General features: G+C 31.0%; 2 protein-coding genes across 3 annotated transcripts; one reads left to right on the forward strand and one right to left on the reverse strand.

Annotated features, from left to right (window-relative positions):
• Positions 1-49: 49 nt before the first annotated feature.
• LOC146538485 (uncharacterized) lies at positions 50-8212 on the forward strand. 2 transcript variants are annotated; one of them, XM_085186275.1, is made up of 3 exons: positions 50-159; positions 328-366; positions 4098-8212. In XM_085186275.1, the coding sequence occupies exon 3, from the start codon at positions 4103-4105 to the stop codon at positions 5507-5509; it is 1407 nt and encodes a 468-aa protein (XP_085042401.1). In that variant the 5' UTR covers positions 50-159; positions 328-366; positions 4098-4102; the 3' UTR covers positions 5510-8212. The 2 variants fall into 2 exon arrangements, with proteins under 2 accessions (XP_085042401.1, XP_085042400.1); XM_085186274.1 differs by having other exon boundaries at positions 55-366.
• LOC146538486 (uncharacterized) lies at positions 7226-15454 on the reverse strand. The gene is made up of 7 exons (XM_085186276.1): positions 15188-15454; positions 13943-14092; positions 13665-13766; positions 13095-13190; positions 12353-12509; positions 11791-11903; positions 7226-11124 (listed from the first exon to the last, which is right to left on the reverse strand). Exons 1-7 carry the CDS (start codon positions 15350-15352, stop codon positions 10996-10998), a joined length of 912 nt encoding a protein of 303 aa, XP_085042402.1. The 5' UTR covers positions 15353-15454; the 3' UTR covers positions 7226-10995.
• Positions 15455-16433: the final 979 nt, after the last annotated feature.

The following is a 16433-nucleotide window of genomic DNA, read 5'->3' on the forward strand; positions in this document are numbered from 1 at the left end:
TATATAGTCTATGGCAAGCTGAAGGTCACAAAAATGTAGCATTACGTATCTGTGGCGTTCCGTAAATGTCAATTGTCAAACAATTTTTCGTTGGCTGTTTCGCCGTGAATTTTATCAAATACTATAATAATTAACATGATTATTAATTAGATTTAACAAGTAATACATTAATTATTATTTTTTTATTGTTATTATATTAAATATATGTTTAAGTTTGCAGATACGCCATGTTGATGTATTATCGCTCAAGGCGTAATGCCATATTATCTGCAAAGAATTATTTCTATTGTTGAATTGCGTATTTTATAATATTATGACGTGTTCCAGTGAATTATAATCTTGAGGAATATTGTTGTTACTAGAAAAGTAAGTATAAAATTGTTTATTACATTTCTTATTAAAGTTTTGTTGGGGACATATATTATATATATATTTAAGTCGAAAAGCCTAGTCTTGTTGTACAAGTTCGTAATTTTCTCAACATATTTATTAAATTGCAGCTTTTATTTTCAATTAAATCTAATTATTTGTTATAATTAAAGTGTTTTTTATTTGCATTTAGTAAAATAAAGCAGCTTAGTTACATTGTCACTAATAAAAAAATATGTTTTTATTGACAACTTTTTTTGTGTATTTGTGCATCATAATTAAAAGGCAATGTACATCTTTTTACTTATTCTAACAATAACGATTAAACTCTCTCTACATATAAATATTTTAAAAATAAATAAATATTTCACATTTATTTCAACCTGTAAACTGTTTATCATGTCATAGACAATTATAAAACAAATCATAATTTTTATACATATATGTATAATATAATGTATAATAATATTATTTTCATGATTAAACAATTTGTTTGGTTAAACATTTTAATCCCAGGAACTATTAAGCTGAATTTTTTTTCTTGTGTTGAACTGGAATGGACTATATCCAGTTATTGAGAAAATAAATTTTAATGTACTTTGAAATTGTTGTTTATGGACTGATTGAAACAAAACATACTAAATTCTATGGGAAATTTACTAAAATACAGTAGTGAATTAGATAACGGCATTTAAATTGCATAAGCCAGTTCAGATATTAACTTGCTCAAACTCACAGGCTAACAAACAAAAAATTGAAAATCCTTGGTTTTTATCCCATTTCACTGATAAATGCCCTAAGTAATATTTTTCTCATTTCCATGTACAGACAGCAATCTGTTACATTTTTATTATAGATATAGATCATTCATACATATTCAAAAATCTGCTTATCATTCCATGTATGGTAGGTTTACCTTAATGAATTTAAGGCTGTCATAGTGCAGAGGCACAAGTGTGTCACTGTAAGCCCTATTGTTGCTTGTGATCTAGATTCCTGTTCAGGCAATGGCTCCCAACCACTGGTTCACAGCAGCCAAATTATGGTACGCAAAAGATTTTAAAATTAGCGGGTGATGAGTCATTATTCGTAATGCAGCATGGCTTGTTGAAGACAATGCAAAAAGTGTGCCTATAGCTGGATTATTTCCTCAGTCAAACATAAATTGTGTTGACACTTAAATATATTAAAATACTTCGAAATACATTCATTCATAGATTTATAATATTTTCTCAGAAATCACATTAATACCAATTACAAAAGCTTTTCCTAATATATATGTATATATATGTTTTATCTCTGTCAATCATCACTAAGTTGAATCTGTCTACTCCACTATGTGTACTGCTTGCAACTAAAAAAAGTTTAATGAGCATTAATTCTCTCTTCCACTGCCCGAGCTCCTCTCTACACTTAACAAGAAGAAATTACTGCATATACCATGGATTTACTATGGGTGACATGAGACACAAGTATAGGTTTGACCTACCTTAGGTACCAAATGTATTTTAGTTTCCAAACTCCCTACCATCTGATGGCCAGATGGTGAGACATGGCGCTTTTGTCTCTGCACCACAATGGCCTCTTACACTCCCTTAACCCATAACTATCAGGCAAGCTCAAATTTTAATGACCTTTAAAGAAGGCTGAAGGAAGTGCAGCTGGCGTTCATAGATTTAACAAGAATTAAAAATTTTAAATTGTTTTTGAGGCCATTGATTACTACCACATATTGTTTTGGATTCAATTAGTGGTAGTTGAATTGGATAAATTAATTATTCTCTGGTAACAAAACAAAGCGCAGCGTTGAATTCCGTCTCTCAACACCACTATTGACACTATGTGCGGTGTGTGGAGAGTTTCATATCTTGACACTAGTATCCTCTATGCCTACCCTAGCATATGCAGAAATTGGAGTGTGAAGTTAAAAAAACTTATAACTACCTGATAAAAATAAAAAAATTTAAATTATATCACCAGTTAAAAATATCCACAACCACAACCATCGTGTTTACAGTTGGACGCTGCGCCGAAGTTGTAAGTAATGTCGCATATTGCGGTTTCATAAAGAATCCCAAGGTTGTCCCACGCGTAGGTCTAGTGCTAATTAAATGAACTGGACCTACTTTTGTTTTTTATTTTGACAGCTTTTTTTCTCAATTTATTTTGTAAGGATTATTTATATAGAAAATTTTACTTTTTGTTTCGCTTTGTGATTAAATAGAAGTGTCTTAGAATTGTGTATGTAGCATGGTTCTTGAGACATTTTAATTAGTTGTGGTAACTTTGACCACAGACTTTGATGACATACATTGGAGTATGAACATGATGTTTACTGTACAGCCTGTAGCCTTCCACTATATAAGTGAACTATGCAATACAATGATCGTTTTTTTCATTTTCTACAAATAGTTCCAGAGATTAGCGCGCTTAACCAAATAAATTCATAAGCTTTATATTATTAGTAATAAGGTATACATGATTGGAATTTAATATGACTTAAAAATATTGGACATCTCACTATGATGATGATGAGTATATTTTTCATTCAATTAAAATACTGCTAGATTTTATCCGCGAATTTACCCACATAATCAAACACAAGACATTCTTAGTGCCTGACCTACGACCGCCGTTATAGTGAGTTAATAATATATCGACGTAATATGGCGTACAGCTTCCCCGGTAAATGGACTATTCAATACAATAACAATTTTTCAATTAGAACAAGTAGTTCCGGAGATTAGTGAGTTAATCCAAACAAACTATTTGGCGTTATAGCTTATGGCATTATTATAAAAATACAGATTTTCTATATTTTTTCAATATAGTAAAGTTGTGGGATGCCTTGTATATGCCTTGGAATGTTATAGATATAAAATATTATAGCTATAAAGGTACCCCGCGGCACCCTGTGGACTTTATGACTCTTGTCATGCTGTTTCCATTTACCACCCGTCGTTACTGAATATTCGTACCATAGAGCTTTTTTGGGTCTATATCTAATACTAGCGGCCCGCCCGCTTCACTATATATCTCTTAGAGATTAGATGGGCTGCTAGGGTTCCACGTCAGGTACTCCAGACCTTCATTTTTGTTATGTGGGTGGAAATTATTTGTCATGTTGTTCAATTTTCCCCAAGGCAGTATATTTATATCTCTTATAGTTTAGACAGGCTGTTAATGTTCCACATCAGGTATCCAGATTTTCAAAATAAATTATAGCCTAGATGTAGACTTAATAGCTATACAACAAAAAAGTTTCATTCAAATCCGTCCAGTATTTCCGGAGATTAGCCTGTACAAACAGACAAATGAACAGATATTTTTTTTTTGTGGATTTGGGCTCTATTATTGTTCCTTAAACCTCTCTCAATTATTATTTTCTAAATATATTCAATGTACAGACGCGCCATTTTTACTTCTTTATTATTATGTATAGATGCAAATAAACTTGGGTTGCTCCTGTGAAACAGCATCTGAGTGTGAATGGTTTTCTAAATGCCTTTCAGTATGTGTTACATATGCCCTTACCATTTTTTTCTAAAAAAAATATTTGAAGTTTTTAAGTGAAAAAAGAGAAAAGGAGCCGCGAGGCTCTTTCTTCTGATTAAACAAAACGTGGGACATAAATAATAATAAATGTTAATAAAAATAATGACCTTTAATGAAAACTGATGAAAATTATTGATGGCTTGAAATATAATTAATTTTAATATCTTTTGCAGAAACCATGGAGGAGGCGATGTACCAAGAACCGAAATTGGAGAATTTTCCACCCAAAATCGAAGGTCATTTTCTAGAACAGAACACCGACGAACAATACCCACAGCCAAGCATGCCACAAAACTATTCTATGCCTAAAACCGAAGAACCCGCATATGATTCGCCGCCACTTCCAGAACAAATGATCCCACGACCGGGCCCCCAACCGAACAGACCTCCCACTAAATTCGTATCTGTAACAAGCGAAGCCCTCACAGAAGAACAACGAGCTATGTACGAATCGGTCTTGTCCACTTGGAAACCAGTCATGTTCCCGAAAAGAACTAAGCGATACATCTGCCAAAAATGTAATAAAGAGTTCAAGAATTATCAAAATCTTTACCTTCATACGACGAGGGTGCATTCCTCAGAAGAATCAGCAGTGATATGTGATATTTGCGACAAGACCTTCAAAAATAAGCATTATCTGTACATGCATCGAATGAATAAACATTATTCCGAATCGGAGAAATGTTACTGTCAGTTCTGTCTCCAAGAGTTTCGGACGCGACGCGCTCTACACATGCATGTGAAACGCATCCATCCCAACACACTGCCTGAAATTAAATGCCCTGAGTGTGGAAAAGAATTCGCAGTACCATACAAGCTGAGATATCACATCGAAAATTGCCACAGACCAGACAAAGATAAATATAAGTGCCCAATTTGCCAGAAATTGTACAAAAGTCACCTAAATTTGAATCGACACCTGCATTTTCAACATTCGCAGGTTGAGAGGCACCCATGCGTGTTCTGTCCTATGACATTCAAGTCGAGGCATCACATGAAGCGCCATATCCTGAATATTCATCCTCCACTTGAGTCTAAAGTGACATGTCCGGAATGTTTAAAAGAGTTCAAAAACGACCAATACTTAAAAGAACACATGCAAGTGCATACTTCCTTTGAGAAGAAGGTGAAATGCGATTTATGCGACAAATTCTTCCATTCGGCTGTGCGTTTGAAGAAACACAAAAAAATTGTACATCCAAATAAACCTAAGATAAGATGTGAAAAATGTGACAAGGAGTTTGCCCACGCCCATTACTTGCGACGTCACAATAACTCTGTTCACGTTGAAGTAGATGAAAGTCAATATCAGCACGAATGCGAGCAATGCGGCAAGAAATTCAAAATAAAGAGATACCTAAACAATCACTTGCAAAGACACGAGCAACAGCACCTAAAGCGTATATCCCAAATGGTTAAAACTGTGATGGACGACGGGGACTCCCCCGCGAAAACTGTAAAGAAACGAGGAAGACCCCGAAAAACGGAGCAGAGAAAGGAGATTGAATTCATTAAATGCGAGCCGGTATCCAGTTCGGACTCTGGAGAATCGGAAACGGGAGAATCTGATTCTGAATCAGATTAAATTACCATTTTTACTTAACTAATATTAATCGTTTAAAGCATTTTTAAGATTACGTTGTAAGTGAATACCGCGGATATAGGGAAGTACCGGAAACTTCAAACGAGGTGCTATAATAGCAAACTCAAAACAATACGGTCATTAGTTTTTATATCATAAAAAAAAAAGCTAGCTTCCTAAATTTTTTGTCGTATTTCGAAAAAAAACAACGTAAATCTTAACCATTCTCGTAGATACGAAGTTCGAATTAAGTAGTCAAATATATTGTACGGAACTTTGAAATTTGATATTTAGATAGTCCAATGGACTATTTTAGATGTTTAATGGAAGTTTAGTTTAAATTTTTCGGCTCTCAAGATTTAGTATTCAAGTTTTTAAGTAAGTTTCCATCCAATTTGCACTCTTAAATAGTAAATTTAAAATCAAGCAATACTAACAAAATGGCTGCCATTTTGTGCTTAAACAGGATATATTTTAAATTTATATTATAGTCCAATGGAAAGTGATAGCTTGTTGAAGGCAGGAGTTATTCCGGAATAATAAAAAAACATTAACACGGGGTCACGTGACCGACGTAGTCTCTACATTGTGGGATGTACCCTTATGTACATTTGGGAAAAAGCCGAATTTCACTAGAACTTCAATGTTTTAACTATTTAGCCTGTTTTTTTTTAATTTTCTTGTAATTTTTGGGGTACATTTATTAATAATTTAAGACTTGAATGCATTAAAGTTAAGTGAAATTAGGTGTTAAATTACTTTAACAGATTTTTTAATTTAATAATAACAGGGAAATTAACTTTATCTAAAAGATATTAAAAAAAAAAAAAATTATGTTTTTAATTACATGAAAAAAAGAAAAGGAATTTTGTTATAAATGCGAGACTACGCCAGTCAGGATATATGGTGTAATTATATTAAAATATATTAATTTATTTATGACATAAAATATAAAAACTGAAAAATTGACGCGAGCGAGAGGGAACTCAGTGCTAAGACACCCCGTTCCTCAATTTTCGAGATATTGCGTGATGAGTGGCGGAATTGAACGCCGGGCAATATAATTTAAGTTTTAATATTTAGATAATCTATAGTTTGCTATTTAAAATATGATAAATATGCATTTAGTTTATTTTATGTTGATCTTATTAATCCGTAGTTTGTACTGTAAGCATTTCAAAAGTTTTTATTTTAATTAACAATCATATAAACAACGACAACAGATTAAATAGTAATTTTAATATTAAATATTTTTTGATCATATAATATATTTTATTTTATATTTTATGTCATAAGAAAATGTTAATGTTACGAGGTATTTTGAGTTATTTCGTAATTATAGGTGGATATTATTAAGAAGGAATTATCTCAGATATATTTATGTAAAAAAAATAAAAGAATACCTACATTCTTAAGTAAATAAGGTAACTTTTTAAAAACTCAAGTGATAAAAAATAATATAAAATTTACTTTAATCAACACAAAAAGTCATTATAAATACAAATGTTAATTTAAATATATATTGTTTTGTTTCACGCTGTATCTGCGGAGGGAACGTAGGGTACACTCCATCCCCTACTTTCCAGTCAATTTCTTTTTTTAAGTGTCTATAATATAATGCTATCAGTTACTTGCATCAAATGTCAATATGACACTTGTGACGTCACTTTTTTTATAGATTAATCATAAGTGCTTTAAAAACAAATTAAAATATATATATTTGTTTGAAGAAATTATAATCGAGTATTTTTTCTTTTTATTTAAAGACAATAAATGTAAATTTTTTGTAGACTAATTACCTAATTGAGGATATTTGTAATAATTTGTAAATATAATACTTTTTTTTTGTCTTTATTAATGTAGAACTTTATGATTTTTTTAATATATTTAGTAAAGAATTATAATAAAAATTACTTATGTATTATAAATTAATTAGTATTGTTTGTAAGATTAAGAAGAGATATGAAAAATATATTATGTAATGATTTTTTTTACTTAAGAATGTAGGGACAATGTTTACCATTTTTTTTTTAAAAAGGTAACAGATTCACTTAACTTTTCCAATATTGTCAGTTATATAAGCTATTACTGACTTGAGAAGGGCATTTAGAAACTCGATAACATATTTTTTTAAAAGTATGTACTACAATTTCGTTTTATTTGACTACACTAACATTATAGATACTACTAGGACGACACACGCGCGGCTTGGCCCGCCTAAACTTACTTGTTATGTTATAGCCGAATTATGCAAATTGTTTATAAATTGTAGTAGTGTTATTTTAATGTCTTAAGCTATATTACTGTAAAGTTTCATCTAAATCCGTTCAGTAGTTTTCGCGGTAAAGTGAAACGCACACATCCATCCTCACAAACTTTCACATTTTTTAGCTTCTTGCTGTAACCCTAGTGTTAATGTTAACTCTCTGTTCCCCACTTTCCATCGTATTTTCGAGACATTGCGTGTTTAATGGCGGAACTCAACGCCGCGCTGCGTCGGTTTACCCAGAAACCTTTAGTTTATTTCTATTAAATTTATATCTGAGGTAATTTCTCATAACTATTTGTATTGTAAATAGATTTAGAGGGTCTATGTAAAGATGTCATTTTCAAAATAAAATAAATAAAATTAGCAAATATATAAATTTTCCTATTACGCACTAATTATTTACTTTGTTATTATAAATAAATGGTTTTAACATTTTATTTTTGGTTTTATTTTAACTTTTTTACGGCTACCCTCAAAATTAAAGGGGCATAACTGCCCCATCTGATCCAATGGTAGAATAGTTTCTTAACGACAGAATTTTAAGAAATCTAAATATAGACACATGAAAGACTAGTGTTAAGACACTATATATTTTGGTTTAAACCTGTAATCGTCGCGTTTACAGTATTTTTATATTTAAATGAAGTACATTCCAACTTATGGAATAGTCGAAGTTTCATCAAAATCGATTCAACAGTCTATGAGAAATCAGTATCCACACATTGTTGTTTGTTTGTATTGAATTTGATGTATAACATTGTTGTTGATGTTTCCCCCATAAATAAAATCTATAATATAAATATAGAAAAGTAATACATAATGTAACAGATAATTATAATACCTCGTATTCTGTCTTGTACTTAAATAATTAACAATAATAATTTTGTATTGGCATATATAGTAATTTTATTATTTTTAAATTATTTGACATTGAGAAACGGAACATGTTTAAAATATAAAAGAGTATAAAATAGCTTGGGTATCGATCGTACGACGTTCATAATTTTGTAAACGCCTGGAATATAAACATAGTTGCCTAACGCTAGTTTTACTTCCATCCCACTGAAGAATCCTCGGTATCCACCTCCGTCACAGCTCTGAAGTGGGATTGTAATAATATGTAAAATTTTGACAAATACAACGAGTGCATAAAACAAGTGCTAAAAGCAAAATGTAGGTTTTTTTTTAATGTTTTTTTTTTTCAGAAAAACACAATTCAAAAAACGATTACTAGCAAGTAGACTAAATAAAATTACAAAAACAAAATTAGTAAGAACAAAACTCATTTTCCTTACAACATATATTTATTCTTTCATAAAATTATTAAATTAGTCTATATAAGGCTTTGCGAACAAAAATACTATTTACAAAAATAATATTAAATGAAGTTGGCACCAAAAATAAAATTTCCCGCTGTATCCCGCATATAGGGTAAGCAGAAGGAACCTAGGGTTAAGACACTCCTATTCCAACGCATCGCACAATTTTCGAGATCGAGAAATTAGTTTAGAAATGAGAATAATGAATTCCCCCAAGTGGAAATCGAACCCACAACCGTTGCGTTTTTACAGTATCACGCTGTTCCATGAGTAAAACCTGACGAGAAAGGATTTTCTAATATTTTACGACGATTTTTAAAAAAAAAGTAGTTAATTTATTTTCTTAATTTAAATAGATAAATAATAATATATGTATAATTTATAATTAATAGAAAAATCAATTGTGAATGTAAACACAGTGATTGTGGATTCAATTCCGACTTGGAGGAATGGTTTTATTTAAATTAATTTTTATTTGTTGACACTACATCGAAACGATTAACGTATATACTTATGGAACAGAAACATTTTTTCAATTCGAACTAACAGTTCCTGAGATTAGCTTTATTATATATTTATATTAGATTAGCTATTTTTATATTAGCTAATTAGTTTGTAGACACAAAAAAATAAACAAGCTTTTCAACATTATAATATTAGTGTACTTTCGGTACCAACACAAAACCTATTGTACTAACAATAAAATAAAATACTTAAAACTAAATTACATTAAAAAAACCTCAAGCTTAATTGATAATAAAAAAGCAGTTCATTTTATGAAAAACAAGATTAGTATAATAATTAAACGCCAATTAAACGAGATATAACATATAACGGCGGAACTTATAGCGTTTTATAGTAGGTTAGCGAAAAAACGCAATAATTCAAACAAAATAATTTATGGAGACCGACATGCATGGACTCAGCGTGCGACTATAAACGCGACGATCGTGGGTTCGTATCCTACTTTAGCGAAAGAATTAGTAATTTCTTCGAAATAAGATACAGCGCTGCGTTGAGTTCTACCATACAACATGAAATATATTTAAAATTGATTATGTATTGTATCATATGTAATTGATTATGTATGTAATTCATTGCCTATGTATTGGATAGGCAATGCAGTGTCTTTAACTTGGCTGACTTATTATCATTACATTGCAAAAAATATATAAATTACGGCATTGGGTTTCGCCCTACAACACTCAATATCTCGAAAACTAAGAGACACATAGGGAATGGAGTGCCTTAACACTAGTTTCTCTCTGCCTATCCCGCTATATGCAGGATACAGTGTGAAACTGACTAAAAAACTGATACAAAAACCATTCCTCGGAGTGTCCAATACATTATTTTTATGATTATTTCACAAACAATAACAATATGTTATAAGTTTGACATGTCTTCATAGCTTCCAAATGTATGAACTGATTTTGGTATAGTTTTTTGTTTGACAGCTCTTTTCTAGTCATTTGCTTAACTTTTTAGAGCTTTCTGTGTTGAGTGTTTTTAATTACAGTAGAAACTCGATTATCCAGTCCTCGGTTATACGGATTCACTATTATCCGGACAACCAACCATGACCCGTACGTAAATATGTACATTATATATTGGAAAATGTATCTTGTTTCTTTTTAAATATAGACCGTTAAATTGTATTAGCTGTTTTTATTAAATACATAACATATGCATGCATATTACGTATGCACAAAATCCGCGTTTCTTAATACATTAGATTATCCAGACTTTAAATTTTCCGAATGCCTAACGACAATTATTGTTGTCCGATCTGGTTTATCGAGTTTCTATTGTATCAATTATTATATTATGTACAATTATCCGGATTTTCGGTTATTCGAATGCCAACAAGACTTAGTCTGGTTAGTCAAGGTTCTACAGTATTAGACCTCCTGTATTTCATACACCTCCTCATACAAAACTTCAGGTTGTTCTTCTTCTTGTTCATACATTGCTATCTCGGACTGTTCCACTTTCACTTCGTTGTATAATATATCACCCTCTTGATATACCTGTAAATGTTTATAAATGCTTATAAATACATGTTATAAATATGTAGAAAATTCTTCACACTGTATACCATACATAGCAGGATAGGCAGAGGGAATCTAGAGTCAAGACACTGTTCCCATTGAGACATTTGTGTTCCCTAATCCAAGCCGATATCTCGTGGCATTGCATATTAACTGGCGGAACTCAACTCCACACTTTGCCTTGTTATCAGAGCGTAGAAATTAAAATATTAAACGATTCATTCTCCTGAGTGGGAATGGAATCCATAACCGTCACGCTTAAAGTCATACGCATGACGCTACTGCTTCACATAGGCGTCTTAAGTTCCTATAAACCAAAATGTAACTGTGGTTTTGATTCTCACTTGAGGTATTTGTCTTCTTACCAGAACACGGCGCTAAGGTCCGCCACTTAATATGCAATGTCTCGAAAAGTTAAAGGGGTGTCTTAGCTCTACTCTGATATATGTAGTCATATTTTTATGTTAATGCACAATTTCCTAGTCAGCCAACAATTATTTAAAGTAAATCCACAATTCTTTACAATTAGTCTACAATTATTTAAAGTTGCTTTACAATATTTTTCAGTTAGCTTACATTTTTATCTTTACCCAAATTTGGTATCAGTACCCAAAAATTTGGTATCTATATGGTATTTGAACTCACCTCATGATAAACATCAGATTCTTGGTATATTTCACTGTCTTCATACTCTCTTATTTCCGTTTTAATTTCTGGCTGATACATGCCCTGCTCGACTTTGACTTCTACATTCATAGCTGGAAAGGAAAAGTAAATGATGTCAAAGAAATATTGTAAAATCAAATAAATGTGACAGTTGTACGTTCAGAGGAGAATTATTTATATATTTTTCTTTCAAATAACACGACAAGACACGTTGAGTTCTGCCACTCAACATCACGCAATGTCTAGATAATTGAGCCGTGAATGGAGAACATAGTGTCTTAACACTAGGTTGTCTAGCATGTACAAGCAATGTTTATTCGGGGGAAAGATTATATTTAGTTTTCAAAACCAGTGTTGCGTAACTCAACGCCGCGTTTTGTCTTTACATCTTTCATCTTTGTATACCCTGTAAAGACAAAACATGGCGTTGAGTTCTCGCATATCTCTAAAACAAAAGGAACAGAGTGAAATAACACTAGGTTCTCTCTCCTCATTCTGCTATACACTTGCTAACAGCGTTTAACATCGCAACCTGACTCACCGTGTTGCCTAGCGTTCTGTCTGGCCCGTCTATTCCTACTCTTGTATGGAGCTGGCATTTTCAAATGTACAGTTTTCACGTGTAACTTCATGGAGTTAGATTGTGTGAAGAATTTACCACATTGTGGACACTCATAGGGTTTTATACCGGAGTGAACCTGAAAACAAAAAAAAAATACTTTTATCGAAAACATATAAAACATTGAATGTAGGGGTATTTGAACCCGCACCTCTTGAAACCGTTCAACACGCACTGACCACTAAAACATTTGCATTTTCCAGTTCGAGTATGGGAAAATGTAAACAACACATACTGAGGTAAGTGGATTGGGCGCATCTATCTGGTATTTTATGGCCACCACGATCAGATGACCTGAACTGCCTGGAGTTTTTTTTGCAGAGGCATTAAAAAAAATAAAAATGAGTTACATCAATGTTTTTTGTTATCAGCATACTTTGGCTCGTTTAGCTCTCGCAGTTTACTAAAATTCAATTGTTTTTTATAGTAAATAAATGAAATGATACAAAGAACACTTTGTATGACATAACTGGACTGGACTTCTAACGTTAATTTTCATAAGTATAGAATAAATGATTCCTAAAATCGCTTATTGGGTAATACAAGTATTATTGAACAAAAATTTAAAAATTATGACCAAATTACTAGTTGCAGTAAAAAACAAAAAATATTCACAATTTTCAAATATACAAAAATATATATATATATAAAGAGTAGAACTTACCCTATCATGCCTTAGTAGAGCAGCTTTATTACTGAAACTCTTGGGACAGTGCGGACACTCGTAGGGTCTCTCCCCTGTGTGAGTCCTCAGATGGATCTGGAGAATTATGATAAAAAATATATGATAAATTTTAGAACAGCCATTATTATTAAAACAATTAATAATTAAAAAACCTCTGACACAAAAGGCTAAATTAAATAAACAACTAAAAGAGATTCAAACTGCTGAAAATGTTTTCTTGAATTATAAATAAGAACACTTCTACTAAGTCACTCTTGGAAAGAAAAAAAAAACTAAATAAAAATCAGTATATCCATTTGGGAAACATTCGATGCCACAGACAGTCAAATTGATTCACACATACAAAAACTTATAACCAACCCAACCTTTTAGTTGGGGTAAAAAATAGCCAATTCAAAAAAAGGTTTGTCATGTATGTATGAATGAGATATTTGATATTTTAGTATAATTAATGACCGGTTAGGCTTCGAAGCACGTTACATACATGTACGTTTGCACACAAATTTCTCGGGAAGTAAGTCTTATTGGGATGATCCTTTTTGAACTTACTTGTAAGAACAGAGGCATAGTAAAACTTTTTGGGCATTCACTGCATTGATATGGTCTTTCTCCAGTATGAACCCTTTGATGATACCTTAGGGCTGCATTGGACTGAAAAAAATAAATAACTTAAGACAATCTGTGGCTCTCTTAAATATAGCTTCTTTTTTATAGATAAACTCTATATAAACTGGGTGACAAGTGGGAACGGATTTTTACCAGAATCTGTCCACAAATAAAATTAATTAATTTGTAATAAATGTGTAATAGCAAAACATTCCACTTACTGCATATCTCTTCCCGCACACTTCACAAACTATATTTTTTAAATTATAATATCTCTTCTTCTCTGAAAGTTCTTCTTTCTTGATCTTTGGTTTCGTATGGATACGTTGATGTATGAGACATGCTCTTTCCGAAGCAAATATTTTACTACACTGTAGAATAAAAAAATATAGGTAATTGATTTGTATTAATTCTTGAACTGAAAAAGTACATAAAGTCTTATGACTTTTGTAAGGTAGCAGGTTCAGTTGAATAGCAGAATTTAACACCATCCAATCTATTTTTCACAGGGAAATGAAAACTATTAACTACCCAAGACTTGTATACACCAACATTGCCAGATTTTACATTCTCAGGGAAAAGCAGGAACATTTTATGTACAAATATACTTATTTGTATTTCTATTATATTATTAGTAACTAATGAAAATCTTAAAGTTATAATAAAAGATTTCTAAAGAACATGGACAGACATTTAATTTTTGACATCTACCAATGCTGGTATACACCATACCACTGCAATTAAATGGCAAAAATATGACTAGTATTAATTATGTAAAGAAATAGCCAAAATTGAAATTCCTATAGTAAATATAATAATAATAAGCAAATTATCTGTCTATATTTCTGGAATGCAAACACAATTGTTGTGAGTGAGACCACCAATCAGAAGAATGAATCATTAATATTTGCCAGCCTTGTGTCTCAATTTCATTAAAAAAAATAATGCAATGTTAAAAATAGTCCATTTTCTTGTTAAGTGTGACATTACTAACTAATTAAAATTCATTAAAGAATAATTACTTAATGCTAATGAAGATTTCTATATGAATGAAACAAATAATATTTGTTATAAATTTAACTATTACATTATAAATTAGGAATTCGTAAAAAAATGCATTAATTAAAAGAAAAATTGTTGTATTATTACATAATGTAAGTAATCACTTGAAAATACTACTTTATCAAGAAATTGCATTTAAAACACAAATTTAACTAACCTAATAGGAAAATTCGTATATATTTTATATATAACATAACCAAAAATCATTATCGTTAAACATGACGCGTTATATTATGAATAGTTAAGAAACTTTATATTGTAAGTTATAAAATATAAATTAAAAGCAAACCATAAATAAAAATATAAATATGCAATTTAACAAACAATAAATATATATAATACAACGTAAGAAAAGCAATTCCCGCCTAAAAATAGCATCGATAAATAACCACAAAAGCTCTTACCGTATCGCATTTATATTCATTTCTCGTTATTTCTATTTTACTGTTATGATTATGATCTTTCTCTAAATGTTGTTTTAATAATTCCTCAGTGGGAAAAGTGTCTCCGCATTCACAGATAATATAATGTATGCTAACAAATGAACAATAAAATGTATTATTGCTCATTTTGAAAGGCACAGAATACAGATAGTTTACGCGAGGTCAAATTATAAAATGAAATCGCTTTTTACTCTTCTATGCCGCCATGACAGTATCTGTGGCGTTGACAGTTGTTGGCGCTGACGTTTTGAGGGTTGGTAGTGATATCGATTTTTTTAAATATGATATTAGCGTTAATCGATTTTCTTTATGTGGATAGTTGTAATATCGATTTGTTGTTAAAGTTATCGAGTTGTTTTTTTATTGTTTTGGTGTTAGTAGAAAGTAGACTACATAATATAATGTAAGCTAATAAATTAACAATGAAATATATTAATGTGGACATCAAATTATTTTGACGTGACTGTAAACGCGACAGTGTTTCGATTTAGTAAGTTCGATTCTTACTATGAAAATAAATATTATATATATATTTTCATTTCTTCGCTCTGATGTCGAGACAAGGCGCGTTGTCGAGTTCTGTCGCTTGAAAACGCAATGGCTCCTCTAGAATGCAGCGAAAAATGGGAAACGGAGTGTCTTATCACTAGGTTTCCTCTGCCTATCCTGCTGCGTACAGTCTGAAGCTAAAAAAAATATTTTTATAAGCTTCTGACATCATGAGAGTTGACGCGACGTAGGTTGGTAGTGGAATCATTTTTGATTAATTGAATTATATTCCGCAACTTGTACATCCGTAAAACAAGAAATAAAGAACTGAACTAAATTTCTGGCTCAAAGATTTTTACATGTCAAGAATTTAAAATTTATTATTATAAATTAAGAAAATAATTTATAATATTTTACTAAAATGGAAATATTTTAAGATTTGAAATTTGATTTTTACTTTAAACATGGAAACAACCTTTTTTCTATTATTGTATTCGTTTCTTTTCATTTCAAATTTTATAAAATTGCACATTGTACTTAAAAATATAATTATAATAATAATTTCATCGATATCTACAAATATAAATCATATATTAACTAATAGGTGCTATAAACATCGTTCAATAATATTATTTACAGTGCCATCAGTGTATAATTCATACATATATAGATTTTTTTTACTTAATATAGTAATCAATCTCCATTCTTGCTCTGTGAA

The sequence above is a fragment of the Heliconius melpomene genome, chromosome 6, assembly GCF_056956725.1.
Source record: "Heliconius melpomene rosina isolate 202511_hmr_F chromosome 6, ASM5695672v1, whole genome shotgun sequence".
In the NCBI taxonomy this organism is placed as follows: domain Eukaryota; kingdom Metazoa; phylum Arthropoda; class Insecta; order Lepidoptera; family Nymphalidae; genus Heliconius; species Heliconius melpomene.

What these genes read in the sequence shown, in the direction of transcription:
- LOC146538485 (XM_085186275.1), top strand. Translation starts at nt 4,103, where the DNA reads ATGGAGGAGGCGATGTACCAAGAACCGAAATTGGAGAATTTTCCACCC.
- LOC146538486 (XM_085186276.1), bottom strand. Translation starts at nt 15,352, where the DNA reads ATGAGCAATAATACATTTTATTGTTCATTTGTTAGCATACATTATATT. An exon ending in TGTGCGGGAAGAGATATGCA is followed by an intron (nt 13,767 to 13,942) that starts GTAAGTGGAATG and finishes TATTTTTTTCAG; the next exon opens with TCCAATGCAGCCCTAAGGTA. An exon ending in AATCTGATGTTTATCATGAG is followed by an intron (nt 11,125 to 11,790) that starts GTGAGTTCAAAT and finishes AAACATTTACAG; the next exon opens with GTATATCAAGAGGGTGATAT.